Source organism: Aptenodytes patagonicus, chromosome 11 (assembly GCF_965638725.1).
Source record: "Aptenodytes patagonicus chromosome 11, bAptPat1.pri.cur, whole genome shotgun sequence".
NCBI classification, from domain to species: domain Eukaryota; kingdom Metazoa; phylum Chordata; class Aves; order Sphenisciformes; family Spheniscidae; genus Aptenodytes; species Aptenodytes patagonicus.
In genome coordinates this window covers 18,268,176-18,285,730 of record NC_134959.1, presented here as the reverse complement: position 1 = coordinate 18,285,730, position 17,555 = coordinate 18,268,176, and the positions used below count along the sequence as shown (strand labels likewise).

Genomic DNA, 17,555 nt, shown 5'->3' with positions numbered 1-17,555 from the left:
AAGAAAGAACTGCAATGGACACTAATATTACTGTCTTTGAAATGCCTTGTCTTGAAAATTCCTGTTAAAAATGGCCATCATAAGATCAACTATCACTCACCTCCATACTACAACAGCCTTTTTTTCCCCAGCAAATATCTCTAATTTAAACTAGCCTAATACAACTAGAGGAATTCAGAACTCATGCTCTGTTCTTCTGTCCTGTGCACCACTACTAAATTCTAGAAGTAATTCTGCTATTATTTATACTTTTATTCACTGCAGTCTAATCCTGTTCCTAGTTACCTATTTTTCTACCAGGATGTCCCACAAGGGTACTGGAGAGACTGGCATTTAGAACTCCACAGAAAGATTACAAGTTCTGTTGCTAGTGAACTAGAAAAAAAAAATTAACTTGGTCATTTCTTTGCCAGAGGCTGAAAGCGTAGCGTAAATATAATATACTTCTGACAAGTTATAGTTCATGAGGAAACAAACTCACAAGAATATTGACAAAACCATCTTCACTTCTGTTAGACACATGGAACGGAAAAGTAACTGGGTTACCCAGAAACCATTCTTTATTATACAACGCAACTTTTTGCAGTTCATAGTATGTCCTTATCTTCAAGGCAAACAGGGAATGAACTCAGAACCATACAGCATACTTGAACCAATGACACTTAAAAGCAAAGAGAGACCAGCTATATAATAGTTCCCGTAATGAAAAAGCGTACCTGCTGTTTTGTCGGAACTGTGGACAAAGTCTATCAAAAAACTTTCTTCTTTTAAATTTAACCAAGTACAAAGCTCAAACAAAATAAACCCCCAAACTCACTGAACGCATCTTGCTACTAGTAAGAAGCTGGCTCAGGACTACCAGGGAATGTAGAACTCTTACCACTAACTTTGTTGGTAATCCATACAGAAGGAATACACGGGCAACACGGAAGTTGTAGTGCAGACCTACTCCTAAAAATATATTAATATATTAACCTCATTCCCTCCACTGGAATCTCAACACTAGTTTTTAGCTAAAAACAAAACCTCTAAGCAACAGAAAATAGAAATTCTAAATAGTAGAAAATAGCTATATTAATACTTGATTTACATTTTGATTGAGGGTAGTAATTTCTTAAAGATGCACACTGAAAGTAAATTAATTAAAACATAAAATAAATATTTAAAATTATATTTATCTTCCTAACTGTAACTTGAAGAATAAGGAAGTATTCTGTGGGCTAATACCTTTCCTAAAAACCTTCCAAGGCTACATTTATGAAATGAAAAAGTCACAGTATTGTAACACCTGCAACCAAATCTCTAATTTGGGGTTGCCAGCCACCATCCCTCCCTTCCTCCTACTCACAGCTGTGCCAGCAAACCAGTTTAGGGAACTGAGCTGGCAGAAAAAAAGCTAACATTGACTCACATCCAGCATTTAATACAATACCAGAAATGAAGAGCATGCCTTTTAGCATGCCTTTTTTTTTTTCTTTTCTTCCTGTTTGCCTTGTTTGTTTTTAAGATACATTTCATGTCACGGTTATCTTACTCTGCAAATACTCACAGACTGTTTTACAACTTCTCCCCATTCAGGAGCCACTCCATACTCTGGATTTTCTTTCAAGAACCTGCACAAATCCTTCAGAGGGGGAGCAAATGCACCCCCCACCTGAGAAGCAGAAAATAGAAGTCAGGAAATACTTCTCATTCGATAAGAAAAGGCAACATTCACACCTGGCACCGTTTCATTTTTGCCTTTTATATAAAACAATACAAGTAAAATCTCACTTTAAATTATCAATGAGTATGATATAGCTTTTGACTGATTCCTGGTGGTATATGTGAGATACTCTTGATTTGTTCTAAATCTACTAAACTCAAACTCATCTATTAAACTGATGCTTTACAACTTCAATGGTTGACATTCCTACTAATGTTTAATATCAGAGTTTATTTAGACATGCAATGAATGGAAGAGCAACCACATGAATAGATAACAATAGTGGTCCAGGTATTACCAACCAAGAAGGCTGTAACTACAGTCTCGTTAAACGTTTCCTTTTTCCACTTTATCAGTCCTATCATCTCAGTCAACTTCTAAAAATACTTCCATTAAGAGGCTCTGCTTCTCTTGTGAAATTATTTCTTGTATTTTTTTCATGCAAAAAAGGCCAAGGTAAGATTGCTAAACAGCATGTCCTAATAAAATCATATAAGCAGAAAAGTAAGCTTTCAAATTAATCAGAAGTATTATTCAGATCCAGAAAGAAAGAAGAAATGGTAGAAAGAAAAAAGGGAAAAAAAATTCCAGTTTCTGCTCAACTTTCTCTATAAACTGCAACTTAAACTCACATTTTCTAGGCTACTTTTGGTTCCCTCACCCCCTGCTACTAAATGTATAACTGAACTAAAAAAGAAAATGAGACAAAATGAGTTTGGTGATGCAAAGAAGTTAGGGACAGGTTATAAATGGGAAAACTGAGGTTAACAAAGTAACAGAACAGAGTCTCAACTATGGTGTGGAAATTTATTAGCGAGCAAAAGCCATCAAGAAAATATAGGCTTTTACAGCAAGCACAGATCAAATCTCTCACTCCTTGATCATCAACTTTGAAAAGATTCCTCAGGGCACAGCTTACTGTAGAGCAGCCAAGGGTCTGTTTTTCAAGAGACTAGCAACCATCCAGGTTCCTCTTTAGAGCTGCTGTCTCAATGCACTGAAGAGATTATAGACTCAAATTCTGCCTCACTCTCCTCTACAGATGCAAAAAGCTTCTGACCTTAATATAACAGCATAAAAAAAGCTTCCTGCTTTCCTTGCAACTGATGTCTAACAAAAAGAACAGCTAGCAGTATCACCAGAGAAAACGCTCCATACATTGACAAAATACCTCAAAAACTCCTACTGGACTGCTACTCTGGTACTACATTGACATTCAAAGACACCATCCCACACATCTGTCCAAATTTGTTCAATAAACAACAGTAGTGTTCCGCATGCTTTTCTCAAATATTGCCTTTTAGCCTTCCCCAAAGCCTATTCAAATGTATTATGCCTTTCCCAAACTTTGATCACCTGCCCAAAAACTTGAATTCAACACCTGGTCTCCCATCTTGCACTGTTGGGATTTTGTACAAGAATCCACCTTCTACTTTTGTTCCCCTGTTACACTACTGTTTAAGCTAGCGATGTGATTTACAACAGATATATACTGGTGAACCATCAAGGTCAAATGCCAGAGGTAACGGAAAAAAGCAAAAAGCAAAATAATACAGTACACAGGATTTAAGCAATTCCAATGGACACGTTTCTATGCAGGATGCACTACCAATATAGTTTTAATCATGTCAAAAGTAGTAATGAGAAGATGTACACAAAATTTAGAACTTGTGAGTATGTTGCTACTTTGATCAGAACAACGTACGTGGCCATGTCTCTGTATAAGTCAATGGCACAAATACTGCAACAGAGTGTTCAATTCCATCTGAACATAAACCACGGGGTAAGTTTCTAGCCATATCTTGCATATTTTCATAGTTGCAAAACATTTACTAGAAGATTGTCATTGACGTTCTTGCTCTGTGCCAAAACCTTAAAACAAAAACCTTTCATATGTACACAGTATTTTAGCAAGTGTAATATTAGCGTTCTTAATTTTGGCTAACTTTGTATTTGGGGAACATTGGAATGAGACAGTAATATGAATACCTTTCTTGCGTTTCTTCTATTTATGAGCTGAACACGTTCTTCACCAGTTAAACTATTAACATCCAGTTTATTAGGGTTTCGACAACGGTGTCTTTTTTGTTTGGGCCTCCCATCATGCAGCTGCATCCTCTGTTATAAAGGAATTAAAAAGCCAATTATCTTTCTGATATAACTGTTTTAAAAATGGTAAGATATCTGTGCATTCTCTTGAGTCAAGCATTCATTTGAAGTCATCTTCGATTTCAGAAATATTTTAGTAACAATACTAATTTACTAATCACAATCATATAATAAGCAGCCCAGCAGACAGCACTACATCCTCTCTCTGATGCCTCTACTCATTGCTTTGTTTTAATAATTTTTGTTTTCAACAGTGCTTTAACTGTCAGGAATGTTGCTACGATTTTGTTTTATAACATCTTTATGGAGGAATAAGGTTGTTATTCCAGACGTCATAAATATGATTTTCTTATATTCTGTTCAACATTACCAAGTCTCAAATTCAGAGTTAAAATGAGAACATCATACCCACACAAACATCACTATCGTAGCACTGTAATGTAGATATGAGATACATCCCACAGTAGTGTCTTTAACCCTCTTGCACATCACTAAATACACTGTTACACATTTTCAGCTCCCATCATCAGTATCACGGTAATAAGAGCTTTCTTATCTTAGATAATTTTTTTAATACTAGGTGAAATCAGACAAAGATCAAATGTCTTTGTTTAGTATTGCTTTTCTTGGCAATTACATTTGTGAGGGAACAGGAAGGCTTGCGGAGCTCAAATTATGTAAAAAGAAAACAGACATTTTCCTTTTCCTAAACAAAAGAACAAAGAAAGAATAATTCCATGTAACACAGAATACAAATTCAAATACATTTCATGAGAAATGTTTTACTATTTAGCTAAAACAGAGCTGAAAGGAATACTCACAGGAATACAAGCTCCTGAATCTTCAACATATCCAGGATGTTCTTTAAGCCACCTTTCTAAATCTTTTCTTTTGGGGGCATCATCACCTGCAAGCCTTGTTCCATCTTTTAGGTTAATAACAGGAACTGGACTCTCTGCATCAAGCATGCCTTGGGACTGCGTGTAAGTGAGTGCTGGGTTTATTCCTGCAGCAACTTGACAGGAGTTAATACCTGGATTAACCTGGAGAAATTCAAAACATTTGACTAAGTTCCCCACAGAAAACAAGCCATCACAATTATTTAATGTATGATACAACGAAGGCTACAGTCCTGGAGATCATTATGCACACAACTCAAGGACTGAGTGAGATTACTCATGCCATAAAGATAGCTCCCTTTAAGTGATGGTACAATCGGGTCCTGTAACAGATGTTACAGGAAAGGATGTCAGAAACAGTTGCTAGGTCAAATACCAAGTTTTAAATAATACATTGTTAATTGCAGTTCATCAAAACTAGAATTAAGCTTACTTTTTAAAAATAGTTATCAATATTGAATATATCTAATATTTAGTAAAACTCTACCAGTTCTCATTTGTGTAGTCATAAACTGTCAGTGAACAATTTTGGGAAAAAACCCAACCCAACAGTTTCAAGTAATAAAGTTTTTATCATATGTTGACAGCTGGTTATGCTCAGTTAAGGGATTAACAGTAATTTGGACCTTATTTTTGGATATAAAATCAAGTTTACTTACATGATTAGGCTGTTTATTTCTATTTATAAAGAGGACATCAACTCCCTCCACATTCTTTCTTCTTCCTCTTCTCTTCTTGACTACAGGCTGACTGTCAACTATGACTCCATTGGCACTGGCTGTTAAGTGACTGGAAGTACCTAATTAACGATGCAATAAAATTAGTGTCAGATGCTTGAGCTGTTTATAACAAGAAACATGCCTGAATAAAAAAGGGAAATAAAATTACTTGAAATAGTGCAAGTGCATATAATTTCTACATGTAATATCTAACAGAAATTGCCTATTGTTTTATGACTGTTTAAAACACTTAATATCAGGCTCTGAAAAGCCACTCCACTATGTAAGTTTCCTGTTACTGACCCCTACCCGCTCCAAATAAACCTGTACAGGGCAGAGAGCTGTTAAAAACTGCTGACATCACACACACTCAGAGGCAGACATCCCTAAATAAATGTTTATAACAAGACCTTAATGGTATGTTGCAAAAGAACAAGAAACTACAAAATGCAAGTGAAGGGTAGTATTTTTTTGAAGGAAATGTTCTCATCTGTGTATGTATGCAATCTCAATGAATTAGTCATTTAATCAGAAGCTGACCTAAATCAAGCACCCAATTCTAATAATTTCAAATATTTTAATCCAAATTTTAGCTGCTTACTTTAGGCTCATTTTTATTTGTCAGTGTACACCTACTGTTATTTTTTATGAAAATAAGCTGTAAGGTTTTGGTTATAAGCCAAAAAATTGGTTCTAGACTATTGTCCTCCACTGCTTCCTTACATGAGACACAGGAAAGAATATGAAGAGCGCAAATTAACACTGGCATAAATCTGGAATTCTTCATCTTTACTTAGAAACTAGCCACAATAAGTTCTGATTTAAACTGACTACTGTCAGTGTAGAGTGATGCACTTCGTAATTATTAAAATCTTCTTGTGGGGGTGTTTATAATGTATAATGGCACCCTTCTAATAAATGAACATTACAGTAACTGACACTGTGAGAGAGTTTTCATGTGGTTCAACCTCGTGCCTCAACTTGGGTGCCCAGTTTCCCTAGCACACCAGAGAGAATTCCTCCAGATTGCAGTTTAGAACACGTAACATTGCAAACATCTCTCTCCACTGCCTACACATGGAGAACAACGGAAGAAACCAGAAGATAAGATTTATGACTAACTCTTATGCCCTCTAACATTTTACCTGATTCGGAAAGTGATTTTGGGAAGTTGACAAGGCTGGTTTCTGAAGCATTCTGGAGTTCACGTAGCCGAGCCAGGTATTGCTGCTGTCCCAATGCACCTTCCTCGCTTTCAAATGGCCTTTTCTGAGACAGTCCCTGCTTCTGAAAAGTCAATTTCAAACCACCTTCCTGTTAAATAAATCCCAGGGTTAGAAGAGTCTCTTCTGAAGCAGAAATAACTACTTCATGATCAGGATTCTCACAGACAAACAGTTACTCCAGAAGAGTTGAGGAAGAATGAAAACATTGTATTAGACCGTAAAACAAGTCTTGCTTCTCTTCCATGTAAAAAAATCTTAACAGAAATTTCATGAATTTGCTTCTATGAATATAAATTTTAAATTATCTACTATCTTAACTGAAAAATCCAGACACTGAACAGCTGTCTAGCTCCCTAATCTAGTCCTAAAGAAATGCCAAGCCCAATTCCAAGAGGAATTTTTCATATGTGCTACCGACAGGTCTCAAACTACAGATAAGAAAAACCTTTGAAGCTTCTAGACTGCATTTAAACTGGGAAATTTACCTGTAACCCTCCAAAAGGCCATGAAATAGTAAAGTGCTTGCTGGATAGGACATGCTGAAATGTTCAAAAAGAGCCAAACAACAGAAATACCTTTTTTTACTAACCAGATTTCTTAGAAACAGCATAAAACAGGCTGTCTGAGGAAGCACCAGAATGGCAAAATTTCAATTCAGAGAGAGAAATGACAGTGATTCCTTCCAGTGGCTTATGCAAATTAAAAAACAAAAACAAAAAACAAACAAAAAAAACCCAACCAAAAAAACCAAACAAAACCCCCCCCCAAAAACCGAACCCAAACACTCAATGCCCAGAAGCAGCAGACCCAAATACCCACAAACAAGTGTGTGAAGGAAGTGAGAGTGAGAGCAGGCAGCCACTTGCAGGTAAAGCATGCCGCACACCGCAATCGCAATCAGGTCCTAGGGCAATAAAAATAAACATACGTCATTGATTTTCACTGTAAACTCCTTTTCTCGTACATGCTTCTTCACCTTTGACATCTGTGGTGATTGATCATATTCTTCTTTAACACCTGCAAGAGGGGGTGTCGGTGCGCTGGGCTCACTGTAATCTGCAGCTGCACCTGGGCTATCCAGAAGTTTGGTTGTGTAGAAAGATGCCACCGTATTGCTGTCATAGCTCCTTCTTGCTGAAGGCCATTTACCTTTCAACACTGTTTGACAAATACTATCAAGTCGATTAATCATAACTCGATCCTAAAAAAGAGAAAATATTTTTATAAGAGTAATGCTTACCAACACTGTACACACTACGTTTATGTATTATCTTCTAATTCTAAAAAGAAGAAAAATGACGAAATTGTTAAATCACTGGACTTGGACCTAAAAGATCTCCAAGTTCCTGGATTTGTACAGATTCCCTGTAAAACTTTGTGAAAGCCACCTCTGTAGTTAATTTCACCACCTGTAAGCAAATACACAATCTCAACTATATGGGGTCTGGGGCCTGCAAATGCTTGAAACACATTATCTCACTGATTTTTAAAGGAAAGATATCGTAACCACCAAAGTAGTATTTGTGGGTTTGACTCACTGGTAGCTGGGTCTGAACTTGTGGGCAGCACCATAATGTATCTGGCAAACAGCATTTATGAAACTACATCTACAGACTTTTATTCATGTCTCATTTTAGCTTTTGAAACCATATTATTCCTCATTCACCTTCTTAGACACCAAACACAGATTTGACTTCACACACCTGCATAATACATAGATCTCGAGTCCCAATAAACTCAGCTAAGTACATACATGTACACTCCAGAAACTACCAAGTTTTCTGATACTTTCAGAGTGCAGTTATTTGTCAATAAAAAATGTGAACGCTAAAATTACCTGTTCTGTAAGCAAACATTTTTCACAAAGTTCAAGACCCTCCCCTTTATTTAAAAAAAGTCTGATTTTGTACACTCTGAATGTCATTTTTCACAATCTGCCAAGCACCTGTGACATGAAAGTTATGCTCCTCTTCTCAAAATGAACGTTCAAATATTATGACAAGTAGTATTTAGATTTAAATGCATCTTCCAGGAGCAAACATAAAAACGAAAAGCTCTGGAAAGTTCAGATCCTACATCTATTTTCCCTGTTTCATCACCCTTTTTGTCTCCTGCGTTGCCCTCCTTTTCAGACTTTCCTCAACTGCCTGACCTTGAAACTTTTCCTCCATTACAAGCTTGTGATCTGGCTCTGAATTTTCAAGCTGATTCACAACTCATGCCTGTTCCACAGAAGGAGATTTTGAAATTATGTTTTTTATTAAAATGTCAGTGTATTTTTTTCTGTATAGCATATGCCTAGCAACACACTAAACATACTAAGACATGCTAAAATTTCTTTAGAATTATTGAAAAATATAAGCATCAAAAAAATCTGTCACAAGAGTTAACATCACATGGGCTTTCCCACACTTAAAAAAAAAAAGTGACACACTAAAACCTGTAAGTGTAATACTGACTATAAAAGCAAGTAGATTTTTCAGACCCAGAGTATGTCCAAGTCAGTCTCATTTTCCTTATGTGTCAGGAAAGAAACCCATCCAAAAATATATCACAGTTAAAGTTTATGTAGTGAACAGGTGTTCCAGCAATTCACAATTTTTGCTTCATCTTCTTAGTAAGCTAGTAATTGATAGTGTAAGAAACTGCTCTGTGGTCTTCCAAGCTATGTCAGCCATAGAAATTCAGATATGACTAAAGAGCTTAAAAATATTCAGTATTTATTTCAAACAAGATGAATTTCCAGTCACTTAGTGTTATTATCTTTTCAAAGTATACTTTAGAATTTCACTAATTCACGTATGGAATCATATAGTTAAATTTTAATGTAAAAGTTGTATTACACCACTGCTTCAGCCAGTCTATACTTTAACATGACTCAGGATTTTGCAACATAGCTAAAGGAGTCCTACTACTACTAAGAAAGTTTTTCTAATGTTTAGCTTAACTGATTTCTTGCTCTGTTTCATTTTTTACATTCTTTTGGACTACTCTAAACAATTCCTCTCACTGACTTAAGATCATCCAAATACCCGATAAATTATCTCATCTTAAATATGCTTCCTTTAAAGTTTTGTTTCCTATATGAACATTCTCTCTTTTACAGATATAGCTATACAACTGATGTATAAAATGTTTCATCGTAATTTTACTATAATTTACCATGAACAAAATTCTGGTTCTTTTTCCAAGGTCTCCCCACAACTCAGTGGTATGGTTTTAACATATTTAATTGAACACTAATGTCACAACCCACCTTCCCCTACAACTTTGGCTTTCAGAGTTTGTTTGGGTTTTTTTTTCCCCCCAAAACTTGCCTTTGGCCAGTATGATGCAGCCAACATGTATCCACCTTGTAGGAGGTAACTGGAATTTGGTGTCCCATTGTTCATCTGGAAACTGTCTTGCGTCTCATCTTGTGTTGTACTCAGAGAGGCTACACTCTCTTCATCATACGCTTTTATATGCGGGGTTCCTTCTGCTAAATAAAACCACTAATATCATTTGATGTTGTTAAGAAGTTAAACACTTATTGTAAGAGGTTCAGGTGAACAAAACACACAGAACAATGTTCAGAGAAAGTCCAAACACAAAGTTAAACTGAAGAATTAATCTGTTAGGTTTTTCAGGATGACTGCTGATCTTTTTCTAGGCATGTAAATTCCACACATATTCCTGTTAATATTTCAAGAGCTTAACATGTCAAGCATTTAGCTATTTGAAAACAGACATGCTTCAAAATATCTGATAGACAGTCCTTACTTATTTTAACATATTTCCTTTGTAAGCCAACATGCACTAAAATACAGAATTAAATTGAAACGAAACGTGTCTATCACCAGAACATGGCAAATCTATTGGGATACTACTTTAAAAAAAACACCCCATTTCTTTTACTGGATGGTATGCTGGATGTTCCACATCTTGAACACGTGTGTCTGCATCATTTAATGTTTTAACTTTTAATCACAGAGGATTTTTTCCTAGTATCTTTCCAGTGTGTCCTCTGACTTATACTTCTCTCCTCATTATTATTTTACTTTTGCCTCCATCCAGACAACAATGTAAGTTTCACTATGACATGGGGAAACAGTCTGAAACTAAAAAAAATAAAAAAGGTGCTGCCTGAAAAGGTAAATACTACATCAGCACAATGAGTAAGAGTATTGAGGTACAATTGTACAGAACTCAAATTTGTCCTTAACAATAGCTATGTATCGAGTCATCCAATACAATTTAGCTCTTCCTTAATAGATGTTTCAAATGTGAAAAGTATGCCAAAGGTCCACGATCATTGTACAACATATGAATAAAACCTGGGCTTAAAATTAAAACGCAGATGAAGTTAACAGAATTTTTCAGCATTTACCAATCTCTTCAACACCACCTTACAGTAAAATAGCCACAAAAAGAAAGGCTGACCGATTTACAAGATTTTGCAATCTGAGGATGGCACAATTACTTGCCTAAACAGACTGAGCTGGCAGAAAGCAAGCCTAGCATTTGGACTTGTAGCACGTTAGTATCCGCCATCTAGATCTAAATATTTATGTCATATAAGCATTCCTTTTCTCTCACTGTTTTAATGTTTGCATACAACTGTTTCCTCTGAAAATGTCCTTCCACTGCTACAGGCAGCAGCATCTTAATCATTTTATTTAAGTGGCATTTTACTTGCCCAGTAATCATTTTCCCAGTAAATTAACCCTATGGTTTCCATTTGTCATTTCCACAGACAAGAGGATTGTTCTGATTAACACAATTTCCAATACCTTTTTCCCTGAGGTATTGGAAAAAAAATAGCTTACTTATGCTGTAATCCCACTGCCTAACTTCACCCTCTTCCTTTTTCTGTTACCATTTGTTATCACACAATAGAGAAATCTTTTCACATTCTGAGTTTCAACGGGGCAGGAGTAGAGGACACTTCATAGTATCAAAATAAGGAATGTATTAAATAATGATTGGTTGGTTTATTAAAAATTTTAAATCACTTCACTGATCAGAGGTTTTTGCTTCTACTTTGAAGCTTTCAGAAGTGTCTCTGGGTTATTTGGTCCTATGCTCTATAATCACCTTAGTCTTTCCTAAGCAGGAACATATTTTTAAGTGTTTGAAAATTATCAGTGCAAGTACACTGCTTGGCCACCTCCAGTTTACAAGAAAAAGCAGCTTACATTACTCTATAGCTTGGGCAGAAGGAAGCTTGCAGATTTCATGAAAGCACATGTAGCTTTGAGGAAGCTACAAAGACAGGTGAGCAAGAGTGGAAAAAACTAACAGGGAAACCAAAAGAATCTCTATATTTAGGAAGAAAAAGAAACAGCAGTAGGGAACACGCACAATATGTATTTCCAGAAAACATTAGCCATTCAACTCTCTTCCCACATGTGAACCACATGCACAATAAGCTTGCTTAGGGAATCAGTCAACAAATCCTAACTACCTCATCCAAGACACTGATATGAAGCAAAGAAAATGTTGTACCCCTGAAATTCTTACAACTCACTTGACGAGTTGAGCAAATATGTTCATTTAAGTTTACTTTTGTGGGATTTAATATCCTTTTTTAGACATTTTTCCATTAAGAATAAACTTGTTCCGTTTAAGAGTTATACTGCAGAAGTAAGACTACACACGTACCACGTTTTTGCGCCTCCTCTTCATCACTATCACTCTCTTCGGATGATGATGATGACGATGACGATGATGATGAGGAAGATGACGATGAGGATGAAGATGCTGAAGAACAAGATGAAGATGATGAAGAGCTAGAGCCTGATCGAGAGTGTGAACAAGATGAGGAAGACGAAGAGGATGAAGAAGACGACCTGGAAGAACAGGATGATCTATCTGAGTCAGAGTCTGAGTCAGAGCTAGAGTCAGATCCTCTTTTGCTGACTCTCTGTTTTTTGGAAGCTGGGTTTGGAGTTAGAGGCTCTGTCCTTGCTGCCACCATGCGCCTGTCCGTTTCAGTCTTCACACTAGGTTTGTGGTCTGTATTTTGTATTGGTGTGCCATTTTTTGGACTCAGAGGTTCAGATTTCATTATTGTCTGCGTCTCCTCTGTAGACATAGATTCCTCTTCAGAAGACTGAGGGTCCTCTTTCAGATTTTCATTTTTAGCTTTTGCGTCCTCAAAAGCATTCACTTTAGCATCTGACAATCTTGACTGAGGTGTAAGAGGAGAAGCAGATAATGCCATCTGGTACTGATGCAAGAGTGGAGTAGAAGTCCTTGAGAGTGCCACTTTATTTTGATTATAGTTCCTCTGGGCAGACATAAATGAGAGTTCAGGATCACGAAGAATATGATAATCTGTCCTGCTAACTCCATGTTTAGCAGCTCCAATAAGTAAATCCCTGTCATGAGTCGCACACTCCCACCAGACAGGTAAGTCTGGGTTTGGCTGGCATAGTTTTAGTCGTTCAAACAACTGTGGGTGTCTAAGAGCCTGTTCTCGCACTTTCCTTAGGAGTTCAATGCGATACAAAGTCCGAGAAGCACGCTCCTCTGTAATTGGTTGGATAAAAATGTTTGGGTCTACGAGTTCTGTATTAAAACAAAACAAAGATGAGAATCTGTCAAAACACACCCCACTGCAAATCAATACTAGAAGTAGATGGCTTTAATCAGTTAATATATGTCTCCCATTATAAGCTTTCAATTTTACACTTAACATGTTTCCTTATTTCCTTCTCCCCCATTTTTATTTTGGAACACATTAAAAAAAAAAACCTTTTCAAGATAAGCACTGGCAACAGAAATTAAAGATAAAACTAAAAGTAAAAATACACCCACCTTCTTTTGAGGGGAGACGACAGACTCTCCGGCACATTGACATAAATGCATACAAGTACTTCTCTAAGCTCTCATCAGTTTTCTTATGTAGTCTAGCCATTGCTCTAAATTTGGTCCAATCAAATCGTCCCCTCTCAGGATCAAACACCACTCCAAATGTGGACACAACTCTGTAAAAGTCAGCTTCTTCTCTTCTCGTCCATCTTGATCAGCAAGAAAAAAATTGGAAATTCTGTCATTTTCTTCACTATTTCACACAGCTAGCAATTATTATTTCTTCAATATTTTTTATATAAGGACGTATTAAAAGTGTGTATTTGCATGCCGCACATACCTTTGCTGTCTTTCAATCTTAGCAGCCATCTTTGGATTTAGAGCAGCTTCTTCATACGGAGGCTGCATCATACTAGTTTGTATTGGGAATGCTGGCTGGATCTGCTGGGCCTGCCTATTTTTACTTGTTCGTTGATAAGCTGTTATTAGGCGGCGAAGACGTGTTGTTAAGGCAGATTGAGTGGGCCAATAGATTTTGTCTCCTTCCATCATTTGTCCATCTATATTAAAACAAAGTCACAGGAAAAATAAAGAAGTTAATCGTTGCTGGTGCCTATGGTTCTACACTAGGCAATCTAAATACATTTTAGCTAAGAGTCAGGAGAATTAAACAATTCAAAACAGATTGAATTGGCTCAGATTTGAAGTTTTATGTATTTACCTCCATCTGCTATTACTAGATCACCTGGGGATGAAACATCGTCCTGTAGAAAAACAAAAGTGAAGCAAAAGTAAAAACGTAGCCCTCTCCAGAGATTTAGGTTAAACTTACATCTTGCAGAAAATTTATGAATATGACAAAGAACAAGAGTAACATGTATTTTGGACAAATGGCTAACAAGGCATACAACAGAATTATACAACAATTCCCTCCCATTCCCCCCCCCCCCAACTGTACAAACACACGGAATAAGTTCTATCAATTTAAAGAAATATAGAAGAATGTAATAATTCGCTCAATGAAAAGGTGGAAGTATTACATTCTAAGTGTGTTAAAAGGAGCTATTAATAGGTGCCTACTATACCTCTATGTCATCTTTAAACATCGCTGGTGCTGGTTTATATTCTGGGTCTTCTACATCCCTGTCAAAATTTCAACACAAAAGAACCCATCTTAGTAATATTTTAGAAGTCCTTACACTCTTTTCAATTAAGCAAAACTCATTGAAATTTAGTTAGATATACTGTATTTAATATTCTATTTGAAACAAGGAAAATATTTCATGGCTTGAATCCCGTCCCCCCCAGTTCACTATCTCATTCAAAGATGTTCTTTATGACCGCAGCTGCTAACCTCACTGATGAAGCAATGAATAAAAGCAGTTCTCCCTTTCAGCAGTTATCAGTGATACTCAAATTGATCTACTGGGGTCACTGGTTAGCTACACAAAACTAATACACCAAGCTAACTGACCTACAATCAAGTTAAATAGGTCTGTAGTACTCCGCCTCTGAAGGCTTTTGCACTTCAGTGTCTAAGTAATATTTCTGATACAGCAACACAAAGTAGAGTCCTTGTTAACAACAAGTTGCTGCATTTTTTCTTTAACTGTGAAATCCCAAACTTCGATGGTTCTGTTACACTGTTCCTAACTCTTTTCCACTCTGTGGGAGTAGAATCAAAGTAGTACTCTTCACAACAATGACATCAAACTAGTATAAAACCAGTTCAGAAGAGTATAAAGTACAACATATAAATTCAGTCTCATTTACTTTAAGGCCCCAAAACATTCATGCCCGCTTTTAAGTGCTCATACCCATCAATATAATCATTTGCTCTCTGTTCGGCAGCAACTGCTTTTTCATCTGGCTTGCCAACCCTTTCCAAGAAGCACAGCGCTGGGTCTGCTCTGATAGTGTTGTATTTTTCATAACCTATAAAGGAAAAAAAAGTGGCACAAATTCAACTTTCAGTGTAAGTGATAAAAAAAAAAAGTGTGTAGGGTGTTTATATTGAGGGGTGGGGAAGTACATACATAGTCATCCATATTACTCACCATGTTTAAAAACTCCAATTAGAAGGGATTTATCTGCATCTGCATCCCACCACTCGGCAGGAACTTCAGAGTGATCTGGCTCAGGGACCCAAACATCAATTTCACTAAGGAGAATCACCAACAGCACACCAACGTCAATAATACTCAGAGGAGGAAATACATTTTTATTTTCTCTTTGTACATTTGTACTTTATGGGGGATTTTTAAACTTGTCTCTTCAAGCACACATATACAACATTCCATGTCCAGCAAACTAATTCAAAGATTACTTTGAAGGTTGTAAAGACTCCTAGGATTGAAATGTTTAATTTTTTAATGCACTTTGTTATTAATAGCCAGTAAGTTAAAAAGTGGATGGTTACGCTACTAAGTTACATAAGCCACACAATACAGTATTAATTTATCATTAAGAATAATTTTGATAACCTAAAGAAACTGAGGCATACAATTTTTCACCTCTGCATTCAGTAAGACCCTAAAAACAGCAATACAAAATACCCAGACAGCTGGGTATTTTGTATTTGACAGAGACCAGTAACAGGGAAAGAACATGAAAACAGAACCAGCATACAATATTCTTCCTCTCTCAGTAAACTCTGCCAACTCCTAGCAGTTTGTGCTTGCAAAACTTAGCAAACCAAGGATTATCTGCTTTTATGTTTAATAGCACAAGATGGACTGTTCTTCCACAAATGTTTACAACAGCTTTCTGAATCAAATTAAAACTTTCTATCCACCACAAGCTCCTCTAGCAGTGAGTTCCAAGAATTTCCAGACAGCAATACGTCCATTAAAAAAAAAAAAAGGAATATGCAGCACATAACCAAAAGTGTGCATAAAGAGGCAGGAAAAACCCACCAATTACAATGCAAAGTATATAATTCTATCTTTCACTCACTTTTTCAGTCTATTTGACTTAAATAATTTTACTTTCTATAGCTAGACTCATAAATAGGAATCAGGACTTCCTCATGTCAAGTCGATACAAAGTGTTTAGTAAACAAAGAGTAAACAAAACCATTTTTCTCACAGCCCAAGGATACAAATATTTGGTTTTAACATTTCTTATTCAGGTCTAAGATTATTTCTGAATTTTCATTTGATAGTTTACATTTAAAATAAACAAGCAAAAAACCTCTCTATAGTTCACCTGGCATCAATTCCATCAAACACCTTTTGGAATTCATTACCAATGACTTCTTGTTTTAAGTAATACAGCATTCTTACTCGAAGCAAGACCCTAAACAAAGAAAAGAAGAAATACAAATATTAGCACTCTAAAAGCTTTTAATAGTTGTGGGTGGTTTTGTTTTCTCTTTTATAATATCACAAAGCTTTCAAGTCATTTTCCTAAAACAGACTTCCTTCAGTTATAAGATAACCTCCAATTCAGGTCATCTAACACTTTTCATTGCGATCACTGTTACAAATCGTTTCATTGCAAAAATTCTTTCAAATCCTAGACAAATACCAGGGCCAGCAGAATACTCCTCACTTGCTTCATAAAATACTGCTAAGAACAAACTGCTATTTCCCTTTTCCTACTTAGAAGATTCCCTTAGAAAGAATCGAGCAGGCTGACAATGAACATCTTTCACATCACCTTTTCATTCCTTCTCACTTCGAATTTGGTTTGGGACCCCAATGGCTTCTCCATGCTTTATCTCAATTCTTGACTACAGCTGTATGAAGTTTTCAAGCAGAGTATGACAAGTTTTGCTACAGAAAAAAGATTTTCTAAAACAAGGTCATTCATGGCTACGAATGAACTTTCAACAAGCTAGTAGCTCAGATTCTCAGAAGCCTAGAAAACGTGCCAGGTAAACAGCATATAAGAGAGAGGCAACGACTTCAGTGCTTTCAAGTTTCTTTGCTAAGCACTCCCAGCCTCTTTAGTCCTTTGGCTGCTACAAGGCTCCCCAAACATGATAGCAAGATCTCTCTCTTTCTCTGTACAGACACAAACATACCGTTTCTTTAAAAATGATAACAGTATTCTTTTAAATGTGAAATACTTGGGTCACCTCCTAATACACTGCAACCTA

The 17,555-nt window shown here is 36.4% G+C and overlaps 1 protein-coding gene across 10 annotated transcripts in view; it reads right to left on the bottom strand.

Moving 5' to 3' along the window:
• CHD9 (chromodomain helicase DNA binding protein 9) overlaps positions 1-17,555 on the bottom strand; it is a 100,650-nt gene that overhangs the window by 4,049 nt on the left and 79,046 nt on the right. For 8 of the 10 annotated variants that reach the window (XM_076349298.1, XM_076349294.1, XM_076349296.1 and 5 more), the window contains 15 exons: positions 16,661-16,750; positions 15,511-15,614; positions 15,271-15,388; positions 14,539-14,596; positions 14,175-14,217; positions 13,794-14,013; positions 13,460-13,662; positions 12,302-13,210; positions 9,976-10,139; positions 7,587-7,859; positions 6,578-6,746; positions 5,373-5,512; positions 4,636-4,857; positions 3,695-3,823; positions 1,550-1,654 (listed from right to left, as the gene is read on the bottom strand). In XM_076349298.1, the coding sequence (XP_076205413.1) occupies positions 1,550-1,654; positions 3,695-3,823; positions 4,636-4,857; positions 5,373-5,512; positions 6,578-6,746; positions 7,587-7,859; positions 9,976-10,139; positions 12,302-13,210; positions 13,460-13,662; positions 13,794-14,013; positions 14,175-14,217; positions 14,539-14,596; positions 15,271-15,388; positions 15,511-15,614; positions 16,661-16,750 (2,947 nt within the window). The remainder of the gene's footprint in view (positions 1-1,549; positions 1,655-3,694; positions 3,824-4,635; positions 4,858-5,372; positions 5,513-6,577; positions 6,747-7,586; positions 7,860-9,975; positions 10,140-12,301; positions 13,211-13,459; positions 13,663-13,793; positions 14,014-14,174; positions 14,218-14,538; positions 14,597-15,270; positions 15,389-15,510; positions 15,615-16,660; positions 16,751-17,555) is intronic. The other 2 variants (XM_076349300.1, XM_076349299.1) reach the window with 2 other exon arrangements.